Source organism: Mustela putorius, unplaced genomic scaffold (assembly GCF_011764305.1).
Source record: "Mustela putorius furo isolate JIRA1106 unplaced genomic scaffold, ASM1176430v1.1 tig00537350_pilon_pilon_pilon, whole genome shotgun sequence".
Lineage (NCBI taxonomy): Eukaryota > Metazoa > Chordata > Mammalia > Carnivora > Mustelidae > Mustela > Mustela putorius.
The window spans coordinates 19,169,621-19,184,973 of NW_025422471.1; the positions used below are offsets into that span (position 1 = coordinate 19,169,621).

Sequence of the window (15,353 nt, forward strand, 5' to 3'; positions counted from 1 at the left end):
TTCTGTTCAAGAAGAGCCCTCCGACCCCCAACTTGGAATGCTTCTAAATCCTCCTTTGAACTTGACCTTGCATTTATAAATGATCCAGCTTAAGCCCTCAGTTCTCTAGGACATCTTCTCTAAAACTCCTCAGCCCAAACTGGTTTTATCTTTGATTTGTATGCCACAGGACTTAGGTCATATCATTTCTTATGTATAGATTCCTTAGCTGTGTTTGTATTTTTGTCTTACTGTCCATTCTAAATTCTGTATTCTGTAATTAAATTGCATGGAGAGATCCATTAAACATGAATGACCTTCATACTCTTGCCACTCAACCCCTCTTTGAGAATTTTGTTGGCAGAATGTCTGCTCAGTTTTTTATCATCAAGAAGGAAAACGTTAACATTCTATTACAGTTTGATACCTCCTTTGAAAGATGTGAATTTTGGGCTGAAGAAATTGCTGTCCTTTGATTGCAGTAGCAGATCAAATTCTGAGATACCTAAAGAATCATACTGATAATGCAAACAGTAAAGACTCTTCTGTATATAAAAATCCAGATAATCTAAATGGGAAGACACGGTTTCAAAAAAAAAAAAAATTTTTTTTAATCATTCACCTTCTTTCCAAATCCAGTATTCCATATAGGCTTATATCAGCGTGGTAATCACCATTTTTCTTAATGTAAATGTATAATGAACAAAGTCACTTCGGTAGTAGAGTCAAAAGAATCCCTAAGCCAGGGGCACCTGGGTGGCTCAGTGGGTTAAAGCTCCGGCTTTTGGCTCGGGTCATGATCCCAGGGTTCTGGGCTCTCTGCTCAGTGGGGAGCCTGTTTCCCCCCCCATAAATAAATAATAATAAGAAGAAAATAAAATCTTAAAAAAAAAAAAAAGAATCCCTAAGCCATAACCATATGTATTTTCTTATAGTTTCCATGTTGATATAGAGAAGGTAACATGGATACAGCAAAGTGAGGTATGCAGTCTGGGTAATTCAAGATGTATTTTCCACCCCTTACCATTACTTCTAATTCAATTACAATTATTCAGGAATTTTTTTTTTAATTTTATTTATTTATTTGTCAGAGAGAGTGAGCACAGGCAGACAGAGTGGCAGGCAGAGGCAGAGGGAGAAGCAGGCTCCCCGCTGAGCAAGGAGCCCAATGTGGGACTCGATCCCAGGATGCTGGGATCATGATCTGAGCCGAAGGCAGCCCCTTAACCAACTGAGCCACCCAGGCGTCCCTGCTGGAAACTTTTTTTTAAAAAACATGTATTTTAGGGGCACCTGGTGGCTCAGTGGGTTAAAGTCTCTGCCTTTGACTCAGGTCATGATCCCAGAGTCCTGGGATCGAGCCCAGCATCGGGCTCTCTACTCAGCAGGAAGCCTGCTTCCCTTCCTCTCTCTCCGCCTGCCTCTCTACCTACTTGTGATCTTTCTCTATCTGTCAAATAAATAAAATTTTTTTTAAAAATTGGAAAAAAACCCCACATATATATTTTAATGATATTTGATTCTGTTTTCTTCCTTACTTAAAGATGCCAACATTCATTTTAACACTTATGACAAAATCTACCTTTCCCAAAACGTGATCAAAGAACACCATTTCACTCAAAGGAGACTGAATCAGACATATTCTTTTTCTCCTTAAAACTGGTCAAGTATAGCTTAACTGGCAGAAGCTTAAAGCATCCCTTTCTGCAGGACTGCCTACTTCAGCCAACTGTCTGCACGTCAGAAAGCCTTTACTTTACTGATGCTCAACACTCACTGTGTATCAAAATCACGCTTTAAAAAATACAGATATCTAGTAATGAAAAATAAATGAAGGAAATTTAAGAAAAGAAAATAACCAAAAGTACAAATGTCTGAGCCCTCCCACTAGAAATCCAAATTCAAGTTGTCTGTGAGGGATGGGGACATGGGCATTTTTACTTAGAGGCTCCCGGGTCATTCTAATAGTCAGCAAGGGTTGAGAAGTGGTGTTGGCAATATTTATGCACTTGGCCATTTCCTGGTGTTTCTCAAACCCCCGTGCTTAGAATGGCGTCACTTTTGGTTAGCTGCCTGGTGCCTGGTTAATGTAGCTCTGGGCCCTCCCAGGCAAGCAGAGTGGTTGCTCAGTAAGGGAATGAGTGCCCAGAGTTTCCTGTGAAGCAAAATCTAAAGATGCTTCTTCTATTAATTTATTTTGTATCATGTCTAGTTTTCTCTTTTTACTAAAACAAGCAAATAGTCTTTATTATATGCTTTTGCTTACTAATTATTTAAAGTTGCCTTCCCTGTTAAGCAATAGATTGCATTATCTTTTCTCCAGCTGCACAATAGCTTGACTGAATGACTTTACTTCAACACCTCCAATTATTTCCTGGAAGTGAGTGTGAAGAGATGGGAAGAGAATGTTTCATCTGCAGACAGTACAATGGCTTCCCTACAGAGCAGAGTAAGGTGAGTGCGCAGCATAGTGAAAAATGCTAACTATAGTATATTCTGTTATACTCTACAGAAATATACCTTAATATATTTCCTTTTCCTTTTTCAACCTAGGAAAACCAAAACCTTCAGAAACCTACTCTTTGCAGCACATGGCCAAAGCAACTAAATCACCCTGTGAGAAACCAAGAAGACTACAGGACAAAGCCAAAAGATGAAGCCACCAGAAGCCGGTCAATTATGCACGTGTGCAAGCACATCTGGACATAATATCATGACACAATAGGTCAAATTTTTACAGACACAGATGCTGAAATATAATTAAACTTTCCCTCTCACTCTAGAGAGTCTTCCTTTCATACTTACACTTTAAATTATTTATGGAGAAATACTTTGTCCACTATTACAATAATTCCAACAAGTATTTAGAAGGCCTATCATAATTTATTTTCCTCCCAAGAATCAAATCATTCTTTTTATGACAATTACAGCCTTCTTACCAATAGACAGGTGTTTTCCTCCTGATCTGTACACAAAAAGTCTAAATACCCACATACCTCTCCAAGGAACACCATTTTTAATACAATAAAACAGGTTCTTAGTTGTTCATATGATGCTCTGGGATGAAAGACTATTTTACATTTTCTATCACCTCAGTTATGGTGTTAACAATTCAAAGCACTTTGATACAAATGAAAAAATATATACAACAGTTTTCACCAAAACACATCCCCAATCCCTACCTCTTGGCCAATGCCCCCTTCTTGGAATCATTCGACCAATGAAGCAGCTGAATAGGCAACTCTTCTCAGACCTGACTGACCCCCCTCACTGAGGTGTAATGTCACACATTCTGTAAACTGATGCAAATAGGCAATGCCTTATTAAAAACATACAATTTTCAGCTTTACGTCATAAAAATGAAACACCAGAGAGCATTTCTTTTTCCTTTTCTTTTATCCCTTTTGCTCCTTTCACGATGCACGTCTCTCCCCTTGGCTTCATCCCTTCCCTCAGAAATGTTCTGAACACTGTCTGGGCCCATGAATACATTTTTTATTCATTGCACAAATGAATGATCTAAGAGCTATTAAGAAAGAAGAATGTAATCCCTGTGTAGAGAACTGAGGGTTTCCTTGACAACAACAAAAAGACAGCAGGGAATGCCCATGCATTCCATGAATATGCAAGAAGAGACTAGGCCTAGTACCTGGAAAAAATTTATAAAGAATTTGTGAAAAGACCTTTTGCTTTGGAAAAAAAAAAATTAAATGGGTGGTTATCAAAATCATAAGCCCAACTCTCACACATGAAGAAATAGCAGGAAGCTAATAAATTCTACATATAGGTGCTGTAGAATCAATACTACATTTAAATTTTAAATAAGGGTTGCAGCTGCCTCTGATTTGCACCCAAAATGGCATCACCCTAGACAAACACAATTCATAGAGGATTAAAATTTTAACAAGCTCTTACAGTCACAGGAATACTACAGTAAGTTATATTTGGCTCCCTATGAATCAAAATCTGAAATTTTTAAGATAATTTAATTTTTTTTACCTTTTTCCAGTACAAAACAATCTGTAAGTGTCCCTACACGTAGAAGTCCAGAATAAAATAACTGCTAACGCAGAGAGGGTATTAATTTGTACTCCGTAGTCCCCATGTGCCGGGCACTACACGGAGTGCTTTGTTGTCACAGGAATATTTGTGTGATGTGCCTACCACAGTGACCGACAAGCCCTCGAAGAGATCTCTTCCTCCTCTAAGAAACCTGGTGAGTTTGTGGTATTATTATACATTTTAAATGTTATAACAACTGAGACCTCCTGAGATAAAGCAATCTTTAAGACCAAACAGATGGAAATCACAATGCTGACAATGAACTCAGGCCTGTTTCCAAAGGCTCCTTCCAGGACGTCAACTACCTCTGCCATCGATCTTATGGGGCGAACTGACCACCCATCCACATTCATTCAGAGAATCACAGAATGGGCTTCAAGAATCTAGTTCTAGTGGAGAATCTTATGTGTGGTCATTACTTGACTACTTGTTGAATAAATGAGAAAACATCTATCTGTGTATTTTGTGTATAGGTGTGTATACATGTATGTGTGTGTACATATACATACGTGATCATCTTGTCTCATGGTCCCTGCGATTTGGAAAAAAGAGTATGTGTCAAAGTTTAGGAAACATTCCTTCTACACAGTAATAGCCATTAGGAGGTCTAATTTACTGGCAAAATAATTCTGACGGTGAACCTAAGAAATTTCTGGGTCCACACTGCAGATAAGCCAAGGAGAGACTGACTCCAGACTTGCCAACTTCTAGCCCTTGCTTCTGTAATACTACTGAATTAAGATAGCATAAACCTTTAGCTCACCTTTTAGAGTACACAGCCCGCTCTTTAAAAAGCAGTTCCATGCCATTTAACTTTACAAGTTATAAGTGTAACTCTGAACCATGATACTTCATGGGAATATATTTTGAAAAGTTAAACATACTTAACCTACAGGAGATGCTGTATTTGTCAAAAAGCACGAATCACTGAAACACAGGAAAGTCTTATGAGAGCACTCCCTCCTGAAGAAGTTGGCTGAATATTTGGTGTTCACCCACCTGCACAGGTTTCTAGGTGAACACTAAGAAGGCATTCATCTTCTGGAGTGGGCCGTGCCCCTCTGTTATCCAAGTGTGATTTAGAAAAAAGCCTGATTATGCTTGTGGCTCCTTAGCTCCACTGATGAGTCTCTGCTGGGCAGCAAGAGGCTGGCTAATAACTGGCTTCCAGTCATTTGTTTTTGATCTTCCTCTCCAACAAGGACTAGCTGAAGCTTCTCCCTTCTCATAAAATAGTCTCTGGCTTCCTGTCTTCATTGATTACTTCCTTCGCGGATCTCAACTGCCATTTATAGTTGGTATCATGTTACCTAGTGTGTAACTGTATTTTTCTGTACTGTAATTATAGCTGATTGTGTTAATGCTGGCTTCCCAGAATGCGTTTAAAGTCCTTGGAGCAGAGCCTATGGTTTATGTTTATTTTGTGTCTCTTTTAATATCTGTCAAAGGACTAGGAATGCTGTAGCTTTAACTAAAGATAAATCTTGCTTGACCGTGCTCTGCTGGAAGACAGTGTGTGCCTTTCTCTGAGTTCATTGCCAGTGACAGCTAAGTGGCATTTGTCTTTAGATAATGTCGCACCTCCGTAGTAGTTTTGAGAACTCCTAAGTTGTAACTGCAAATGCTATTTTCAGAAAGAAGAAGCTCATTTTAGGAAGATAACAAAGGTCTTTTTAGCTATCTATGGGACATGTCTTTTATTAAACTTCAACCTGTGAAGAAACAATTTCGGTTTCTTCAATTTTTCCTTGAGGTGAGTGGGTTGGTTAATCAAACATTCATAGAGCATTTTAAAAATTGAGGGTCTATTGTGTGCTTGTGTATGTGTGTCTACATGTGAGTGGTGTGCATATTATGTGTGACACATACAAAATACTACATTTAGAAGGACTTTTTAGAAAGGTAACCTTTGATCTGCAATACAGGGTTAAACTCACTAATCATTTATAAACATTAGGGTCAATTTTTTTCTTCAAAGTGTAGAAACAAAGGGAAAATATAGCCTCTTCCCTTTTCATTTTATTTGACTAATGGAAGAGGAACTTAATCCTTTTCCAGATTTCAGGCAGTAAAAGAGGGATGGGAGAAGCCATCCTAATTCCCTGCAGAAAGAAATGTGCTTCTCTGTCAGGGAGCCACAGCGGAAGCCCAGCAAAAAGAACCACTCATGTGTGCAAGCACCAGCCCCAACCAATTTCAGGGGTGTGCTCCAAAATTCTACTGGGAAGAAGCAGCCCAGACCCAGGCCTACCAATTTCAGGGTGCTGTTCTCTTGACACAGCAGATATCTGAACAGCATACGTTGTCCCCCATATTAGCAGCAAACTAAACCTAACACATGCCTCCATTCGCCCACTGGCAATACTTTCCCTAGTTGTCTCACAACCGATCTCCAAAGCTTAAACATGAAAACAGATGTAAATTGTGCCCTGAAAGTATCAAGCTCTGCAAGCTTCATGATGACTGAGCTCTGCACATGCATGTGATATTCTGAAATGTAACTATGTACTACCTTGATGACACATAGGCATCAATGAGATTGAAAGTAGATTTGCAGGTGCCTGGGTGACTCAGTAGGTTAAGTGTCTGCCTTGGGCCCAGGTCATGATCCCAGGGTCCTGGGATGGAGCCCTGCATAGGGTCCCTGCTAAGCAGGGAGCCTGCTTCTCTCTCTCCCTTTGCCTGCCCCTCCCCTTGCTTGTGCCCATGCTCTCTCTCTCTCGCTCTTTCAAATAAGTAAATAACATCTTTGGGGGAAAAAAACAAACAAACCCTAGATTTGCCTAGTTTGCTTAATAAAGCATCATACAAAGTTATTCAAAGGTAAATATCAATGGATGCGTATGATGATAGTGAGATAAAGTATTGATAATCAGACCAATTTAAAAAATGCTTTTACATTAAAAAGATCAGTTCATTCAAGAATGAATAATTGCTGATGATTGCTTTTGAATTAGCTAGATGACAGTATTCTTTTTCTAGCCGTGGTCTGAGGTACTTATTATTTTAGAAACTACCACAAGTTAAGAGAGAAGTCCCAAGAAATTGGGAGTCCTGATCTCCTTTTGCAAACGTCAACCAGAACAATGCAGCATTGCTGGTATAGTGGTGAGTATAGCTGCCTGTCAGATATTAACCAGGGGAGCCACTTTTTATCTCCTCAAGATGTTAGGTTTTGTTTGAAGAAAGGAATCTGTTCCTATAATTAAAAAATTTTAAAGTAATTTTTCTACATAATCCATTCTATCAAAATGAAAAATGTGTGATTTTGAAAAATTATATGAAGCAATCTCATATAAACATTGCCTTTTAAAAAACGCAATGAGATAAATACTGCCATTTTGCCAGGTGTCTATTTCCTGTTCTCAGAACCAACGCCCTTATTCTTCATTCTCTCCCCAATGCCTTCAGCTTTATGTACATTTCTCCAAAGTACAAACAAAAATGCAGGAAGAATTAATCATATAAGTGTTATTTCTCAATGATATAAGCAATAAGGTGCCATAATTTTCGATACAGAAACTGAGCAAAATGAATTCTAAGATAGAGGCCAAAATTATTTCTCAACATCTCATTAATCTCTAATATCATTATATTAATAATTTCATCAATATTTTAATATCTGTATCATTTTAGTTTAGTATTGGCTTTACACCTGCCCTGCACTTAGATATAAATTATAAACTAGCAAAAACCAATGTTTGATGAAACAAATAACATCGAGCTGGCCTGACAAATAATATGGAATATATATGAACTCATTAAAAAAAACTAATAAACCATCTATTTTAAGGTTATAACTATGAGCATTTGCATAATAATGTTTGAATTTAATATCTGTACATTTCCAAATAATTCTTTGGTTTAATGATAGCAGCACACCAGTTTTTAAAGACATTCACAGTTCTGTCACACTAATGTGACATTTTTGATGATTTAGAGGAGCGTTCTTTAAAAAAAAAAAAAACAGAATTGAAGAAACTATTCCCACACCACTAAATCCTGTAGACTTCATATGTGTTCACAAAGAAAGCCTTTCAATAATTTTTCAAAATGCAGGTGTGCAAATTACTCCTGAAGTAGACAGGAGTCATGTTTTCAGTATCCCCTGAACCACTGTTAAACACACCCCATAGCATTTTTCAGCTCATAAAACTTTTATGAGCTGAAAAGTTCCTTCAGATTTTTTTTTTTTACTGCTAACTACAGTTGCCCTCCAGCAACAGTACCTTAAGTTGCTATTAAGATCCATTTCAGCAAATATAACATAAACGTTTCTTGAGTAGCATGTTTCGTTTCATGATAGTTAAAAAAAAAAAAAAAGTCAAGATTTATGAGACTTGCTGAGCATAGCAAAAACTTATGAATGCCTCGGTGTAGTGTAGCATGGGTGGCATTTTTGCTTGCTTGGATATACAGTATATGTAGAGGTCGGTTCTATGTTTGTGAATAGATTTATACAAGTTCATACATGAACCAAGGATTTTCCAATCTGGAAAAATGTGCCTTGACACATAAAGAAGTTGGTTTCCAGGCACATATATATTTTTCCTTAATAATGTACACCTGCCTTAGAACCCATTAATTTAACATCTGCTTTAACGTTTTCCCTTGCCAAAGTTCAAGATGCTTGAAAAATTAAATTTCTCATAGAAAACAAGTAAAATTTGTAAAAGTAAGCAGCTGGTTCTGAGTAAACCTCATTGTCTTGTCAAGAAATAATCAGCGCTTTTAGTCTTCAGAAGAATGACATATATAAAACATACAAAAATGACAGATGAAAGAGACAGACAGAGAAATGAGGGAGGGATCTAGATAGATACAGGCTCTATACCAACACACCCCACCATACACACATTGGAATCTGGTCCTGATGGGGGTATCCAACAATTCCCTTTCCACAGAGTTTTCTGACCTACTGTTATCAACACTGAAGAAAAACTGGTTTGGAAGCAAATCATGATCCCATGTTTTAAAAGTAGAAGAAGGAAGAGGACATACCTAGGCATGTTTCTCAGACCCAGTTGAACTAAGTTAACAACTCCAATATAAACACACACCTTTGTATAAATGGGTTCTGGATCAGGTGACTCAGACCCTCCATTCAAGTCACCATTTACCAACTTAGATTTTTTTTTTTTCTGATGACTGTCAATGCTTCCAGGGAGATCAAGTAGCACATCTTCTATTTTATAATTTGATCACCTTAACCTTATCACACAGTTTCCCATTTTAAGAGATTTTAAATGCAGACTAGTTTTTACTGTTTTCTCTACTATTTGAATCAATTTAGTATCTACACGAACTTGAGAGTCATCTAAATTGGGAAAAACTTCTGCAGTCATTCACTCAAGCATTTTTTAAAAATTCTAAAATTAAGTCCTAGCAGTAATTCCTTTTCACTTTGGCTTTTTGTTTTTCATAGTAATATTATCTTGTCACTTTTCCAACCCTACTAACATCAGTCCTCATTTCCACTACTTGTCAACTCATCTTCTCCCTCTGATCCCAGTTTCAAGAGGTGGAAAAGGAAGGTAAGAGACAGGAGACATGATACAGTTTCCAAGAAACGCCTTCATTAGCAGGACAGTATTGTCCAATCCTGGTCTCTTTCAACCATATGAGAAAGTGGAGATTAACAGTAATACTCTGGGAATGTATTTCCTTCTATTTGTTGCTCCGCAAGAGCTTTTACACGAGCACATTCTGGATACCAGAAGCATGAAGTTTCCACCTACAACACTGGAAGCCAGCAGACATGACAACAGAGTTACCTGTTTGTTTCCAACAGGTGCACTCCTGAACACTCTAATGAGGAGAGCGACACTCTTAAGAAAATGACACCCCTAAAGGAATATCCCAACAACAAGAAAGAAAATGTGGTGCTTAAAAAAAAGAAAGAAAGAAAAAAAAATTCTTCTAGTCCAACCTCTTAAACCCCAGTCAAGGAAAAAAATAACTATTCATTCTTTCAATTCACATATTCAAACTAGAATATAGCAACTTCACTAAAATCAGTGATTTCAACTTCTAAATTAAAAAGATACAAACCTGAATTGATCTATTAAACTGTATTCACTATGTGTCCTCAGCTCAGCTTACCAAAGTCAAAGATGGTGTGGTTTGACCTTTAGGAAGGAATAAGTTATGTTCGATAATGAAAATTGCAAATATTATTCAACGTTAAGCAGCAGTTTTTAAGAATTTTTGCCGGAGAGAAAAATAAAATATTTGAGCAGAATATAAGGCAATCGCAAAAATTCCTAGAGATGAAAACAATTAAATCATAAAATAAATAGCATCAACAGCCTGGTTTTTAGGGAACAGAGGTAAAGCTGACGTCAGTACCCATATCTGAAATTATATGTGACACAATGAACTACAGCATTTTTTTTTTTTTTAGGACTGAGCTAGGGCGCATTTGTTCTAAACATGTAAAGCCTCATTAAAATACCCAAGGACAACAGCTTAACAGTATGCTGAACTGGTATTAAAATAACATTTCAACTACAGACAAGCTATACAACAAACCTATAACATTTCAACTACAGACAAGCTATACAACAAACCTAAAAAATCCTGGGAAAGAAATAAACCAAAGCAAACTTTTAGACATCCTTCTACCAGCCCAAGACATGTGCAATACAGTTTTAGCTGTCCACGATGTAAGTACTGAAGGTTAATAGTTAAAGACCAATGGAATGTTAACACAGTCTAGTACTACACTTGAGTAGTAATGCATGGAAAGACACTGAAATTAAAACACTTTGTTCTGCATGTTCTGGAGTGATGTAACAGTGATGATTGGTTATATTAGATGACAAAGCAGGGCTTCTTAGGACTTTTAAAACACAATCGTATCTAACATTCTTCCAAATAACATATTTTTCCAATTCTTGTACAAATATATGAAACTAAAATACAGAATTTTTTTTCACACTCCAGTTATCTTCTAATGGCAGCATTTGGCATGTTGATTTTTTTCCCAAAAGTAATTTTCAAGATAAAATGCTGATTGCCTTGACTGGCATGTCTAGAAAGCAAAGACTTACCTGTCTTATTTTCTCTGACCTCAATAATATAAACATTAATGTCGGGGCGGAATTTTGTCCCTGCTGGGGGTTCTGGAGTGGAAATTGCCTGAGGTCTGAGGGCCTCTTTGCCTTCCACAGTGGGTGGTCTTGCTGGCTGTGTAGCGGAGGGAGTACTTGAAGTTGTGAAATACTCTCTGTCAATATCAGTTTCTGTTTCCTTTCCTACAACATCCTCCAGGGTAGTGGGAGGAACACGAGATGTTGATTCTCCAATGATTACCATGTCATGGGTTGTTTCTTCTCCAGGTTCCCTGTCAATGAGAGGCGGTTTCTCAGTGGGTCCTGGGGATGGCTTGGATGCTGACGTGGTATGGGGTCTTTCTGTTGAAGTGAAGGCAGCAGCCGTGATATTACTTGGAACTGTGGCTTTAATTGTTGAAAATTCTGGGAGTTCTGTGGCTGTGGGCTTTTCGAATAATCCTGAGCCTACATCAATATAATCTAGGAATGCTTTCTCTCTTTTCTCAGTAGTGGTTTCTTCTATCAGCTGGGTAACATGGGTGCTGAACGGTGATACAAATTCCCCTGGACTAGCACTTTCTGTCTCATACTTCTCTTCAGGCTCTGGACTCAAAGACACCGTTGGTCCTACGCTTGGTGTTAGGGTTACCACTTCATCTGTTTCTGCTTTGTGCTCAGGGACAGCACCAGGTGGATAATACATACTGTGCTCAATTTTTCCAACTGGAGTTGTTTCAACAACTGGGACTCTATCAGAAGCTGTCACCAACTTGTGTTCAGAGACTGTGTATGGTGGCCTGTCATGCTCTTGTTTACCCACAGCTGTTGTTGCCTCCTCAGCTGTGGCAGCTGTAGAACTGAGAGTAGGAACTGGCTTCTCTGTGGTTGCTTCTTTCCAAGGGAACTCTTCCTGACCTCTTCCCTGTGTGATTTCTATTGTTGTTCTTACAGTTTCAGGGGAAATGGTTGCTTCCAGGTGAGTCTGATTAACGACATGTATGTCTTGAGAGGGTTCACCTAGAACTTCACCTTCTGGTGGAAGAGAAGGTACCAACACTCCCCATTCTGTCTTGGGAATTACAGAAAGAGGAATGGTATGGGAGCTGTCTACATAAGCAGTAGGTTCTTGGGTGCTAGTATAATTAACAAATGCCAATCCTTCCACGTCTGAAGTGTCTACAAATTGGGGGACAGCAGATACTGGCTTAGAGACATCCATATCTTCCTCATCCAAAGCACTTCCTTCTGTGGTTGCATAAATAACTTGGCCTTCCACACTTGTGGTAGGTGGAACTCTTTCCTTGGTTGTAGAATCTCTCAAAGTTGGCTTTTCTGCAATACCAATTAATGTAGTTGGCTGAAATCCAACTGTGACTTTCCCATGCATGTCTGTTGTATCTTCCTTAGCAAACTCTTCTAATGGCTTTTGAGTACTATCTGGGATAAGAGTAAATTCATCTCCTTCACCTTCAGTGAAACTTGGGATTTCCTTATCCTTCCCACTCACTTCTGTAGTGGTGAGTAAGGCAGGGGGCAATTTTGGAGGACCTTCATCTTCTGTGGGTTCTAAAGGCTTCACTGTTGTATTATCTTCATCCCATGCCCATTTTGATACAGTGACCACCTCCACAGTTACAGTGCTGTGGCTCACATTCAGTGTTGTAATACCCTCATCATACTTTGTAGTATCTTGATAGCCATCTGTGTCCAATTCAACCAGTGTTGTTGTAGAGTCTTCCTCCGCATCTCCTGCCTCTGTTGGCACCACATGTAGCTTTGCTGTTGTCAGTGTTGGGGAATCAAAAGATCTGGTCATTTCTACCGAAGACTCTGTAAGATGAACTTCCTCTGAAGAAGCCGTAGAGAACTTCATTCCAGAGAAGCCTTCCTCCTCTATCTTTCCTATAAATGGATCTTTGGTGATCTTTTCCTGTATCTCATCATCAGTGTAAGTAACTGTTCTCATCTCTGGCCTAAGTATTTCTGTTCTCTCTCTTCCTTCTGACATTTCTGTTTGTGGAGAGGGATAAATAACTGTAGGTATTCCCTCGACTAATCTTTTATCACCAGAATAAGGAAACAATTCTACTTCTGTACGATGCTGTGATGGGAAAGGTGTGGTAGACACATACTGGCCCAAAATATCTTTAGTTATCCTTCCATTAGTTTGTTTCTCTTCCCAGTTGTCTGTGGATGATCTGTCACTGTCAGGCATAGTTACAGGTGAAACAATTGTAGACTCTGATAATGTCTCCCTGTCCTCTAGTGGAATGGAGGTGGTATCTTCTGAAGTCTTTGACACTGTAACAACTTCAGGTATTTGGCTAAAGGTCAAGGTGCTCTGAGCAGATCTAACTGTAAATGTTCTGTCTTCGCTGTCATCTTCTCCCACGGTGAATCCATAGTGACTTGTGGTCAGAGATTCAGAAATAGGACTTACTGTTCTCTTTTCAGTTTTGGAATCCAGGGTCATTGTTGTAGACACAAATGGTATTTCAGTTACAGACAATTCCTTGGAAGGAATGTGCTTTGAGATTTCCACTGATGTTACCAAGGGACCCACTTCTATTTGTTCAATCTGTGTAACTGACTCTTGGGTTTGTATGTCTTCCCTGACACCATCCCATGAATCGGTAGCATGATGGGAGATGAGAGTTGTACTCTGGGGTACTTCTTTCTGAATTTCAGGTATGTCTGGCTTTCCACGTGGTTCTAAAGCTGAAGGTGAGTAGTAGTCCATATCCAAAGGCTTCATGGTAATCCCAGGTGTGGATGATTCGGTGGCTGATCCGTGTGTGACAGCTTGAGCCTGAACTATGGTTTTCTGCTCAAAATTGAATATATTTCCTACAGGAGGGGACTTTGTTGTAATGATAGGTAATTCGGTGATTAGAGGGATGATCGGTGTTGTTCTTTCAGGTACCATTTGCAGTTCTTCAGAAAGATTGGATGATGCAGTTTCTGTAAGAATATTCAGTTCGATGGTTGTAGCCTCTGATATATTCTGTTTAGCTAGAAAAATAATTTCAAAGAGTTGATTAGACAAGTCACTAATAAAAAGTTGTATGTCCAGTGTTTGTGAAGTGCTGCTGTGTATATTGGGGTGACCCAGAAGTGTTCTGTGACGAAGGGCATCTAGAAACTATAATTACATTAACTCAAGGGCAGACATTTGAACATATCATAGTCACAAACTCATCATTTGTTTTACATGGTAAGGCTTATCACTGCTTTCACCCATAAGGATGAATGGCTGCTTTCGGTTAAGGAAAATGAATATGTTGTAGTTTTAAGACAAGGAGAAGTCCAAAACCATATAAACGCAGAGTTTGGAAACAGTAGCTAGGTTACTTATCAGAAACTACAGCAGCAACTTGGGGCCTACTAGGAAAACGTGGTAATACTGTTCTGAAGGCTTCTTCTGTCCGCTGCCTCTTCTCCCTCCTTCTCAAGTTGTGCTCTGTCTCAGGGGAGAGGGAGTGCCTCAGATTGCAAAACAACAAAAAATCCACATCAAATGTACCCGAGTTACATATAAACTATTACATTGTCCATAACGTGGAGGGCTTCATAAAAACAGGATATTAAACTTTTTAGTACCACCCTTTACTTGAGTCCAGGTGTTGGGACATTTGTCTCTACCTTCATTTCAAGTCTGCAGTGTAGTCTTGGGTTTCTAATAAACAATAAGACATTTCTGGCAGAGGCTGCTTGGCATTTGTGATAGATTCACATTTTGCTCTATGTTCTACACACTACATTTGTAACTCTTACAAGGGTCTTGGTTCCAGGCTTACTTTAGCATGAAACTCAAAAGTCGAACAGGAAGTGAAGTACCCACATGATGTATTTTAGGTCTGTAATTACAAATCACTGGAAACAACCCTGAGCATCAGAAAGAATGGGCTCAGGCAATAAAAAGTAACATGTCATCATAAAATGCTACATTATAATACCTCCAGATTTACAGAGGATGGCCTCTCCTTTTTAAAGAAATTTAAACTGAGTAGCTAAGTGACAATGTTGTAGACAACAAGATTCTTCTTCAACATAGGGAAAATGCAGCAGAGCTTAGCATGCAGAGATTTTGTTTCTTACCAAAAAATTAGATTTTCAAAAATTTAACTAGTCACCACTAAACTCAGAAAGAACTGTTCTAAAGAAACCTGTAGTCATTGTCTCACCACATCCAGTATGACTTAAAACTAGCTGTATGGGGGAATACCTGTTCTCCCTGAGGAGAGTTGTCACATCTGT

The 15,353-nt window shown here is 38.7% G+C and overlaps 1 protein-coding gene across 4 annotated transcripts in view; it reads right to left on the reverse strand.

The window, feature by feature from the left end:
* VCAN (versican) overlaps positions 1-15,353 on the reverse strand; it is a 117,571-nt gene that overhangs the window by 49,602 nt on the left and 52,616 nt on the right. For 2 of the 4 annotated variants that reach the window (XM_045074464.1, XM_004759123.3), the window contains exon 7: positions 11,094-14,108. The exons of the other annotated variants lie outside the window; for them this stretch is intronic. In XM_045074464.1, the coding sequence (XP_044930399.1) occupies positions 11,094-14,108 (3,015 nt within the window). The remainder of the gene's footprint in view (positions 1-11,093; positions 14,109-15,353) is intronic. 4 annotated transcript variants of the gene reach the window in all.